A 1,127-nucleotide genomic window follows, 5' to 3' on the forward strand; every position below is an offset into this window, starting at 1 on the left:
TGCTTGCTTTTGACATCGCATGCATCATAATACTAAACGTTCATTTAAAAACCTACTTATGTACTATCAGTACATTATAATTTTCCCTCATTGCCGAGTTTACTCTATTTCCTTATATATGTACTAAATAATAAGAATGCATCCTCAGTTTTAATAGAGGTCTCACTATCTTATATCATACTATTTGTCTTCATGTACATTGTAGTTTCTACCTTAATATATATATAGGAGGAAGATTTCAGAGTACCTTGATGGTTAACTAAACTTATTATTATTCTTTCTATCTTTTCTTCTGATTACAGGAGCTATTTTCGGTGCACACATCATAATTGCCGAGTAAAGAAAAAAGTGGAGAGATTATCAGAAGATTGCCGCATGGTTATCACCACATATGAGGGCAGGCATACACATACTCCTGATGATACTAACTCATCAGAACCTGAATGCTTCAGCTCATTCTAGCAATTTGATGTATTATAATATATGACACCTTATATTGATTAAAGTGATGTAATATGCTATCGTCATGTATTTAATTTCGGGAAAATACTTTTGATGATAAACCTTTTTTTTTTTTGGCTCTGAACGTTCTAGTTGATTTGGTTTTTTTATTTTTACTTGAACTCTAAATTTCCTTACTACATATGTGAGGCTGGCTTTTATCCCCGTGCGTATCTATGTTGTTATTTTTTTGACTTTGAATTCAAGAACCACCAAACACTACTCTTCCACCAAACCCAAAAACACTATTCCACCAACCTTTTTGAAGGCTATAAATAGAGGAGAATAGTGAAGGGTTGGAGCATCGAAAAGAGATTCGGAACAGAGAGAAAAAGAAAGAGAGCCTTGAAAAGAAAAAGAAAAAGAGAGTTTTCTTTGAGTGTTCTCTTCTTTGTGTGAGTTTAGTGAGACATTAGAGTGATCTCCCTTTGTAATTTTTTTTTTATGATTAGTAAAGTTCTCTGCTGTTCTCGCCCGTAGACATTGGTCATACTGACCGAACCATGTTAAATCCTTGTGTGTTATTCTCATTGTCTCTACTGTATTTATTCAGTGTTGTTATTTATCCACTCTTGTATAGACATCTTTTATATCTGTGAAGCCCCCCACTGTAACAAACTGGTATC

The 1,127-nt window shown here is 33.7% G+C and overlaps 1 protein-coding gene across 5 annotated transcripts in view; it reads left to right on the forward strand.

The window, feature by feature from the left end:
- Nucleotides 1-576, forward strand: part of LOC109839072 (probable WRKY transcription factor 12) — a 3,205-nt gene extending 2,629 nt beyond the window's left edge. For all 5 annotated transcript variants that reach the window (XM_020407504.1, XM_020407505.1, XM_020407506.1 and 2 more), the window contains one exon: nt 303-576. In XM_020407504.1, coding sequence (XP_020263093.1) covers nt 303-462 — 160 coding nt within the window. In that variant the 3' untranslated portion in view covers nt 463-576. The remainder of the gene's footprint in view (nt 1-302) is intronic.

Source organism: Asparagus officinalis, chromosome 4 (assembly GCF_001876935.1).
Source record: "Asparagus officinalis chromosome 4, Aspof.V1, whole genome shotgun sequence".
NCBI lineage: Eukaryota > Viridiplantae > Streptophyta > Magnoliopsida > Asparagales > Asparagaceae > Asparagus > Asparagus officinalis.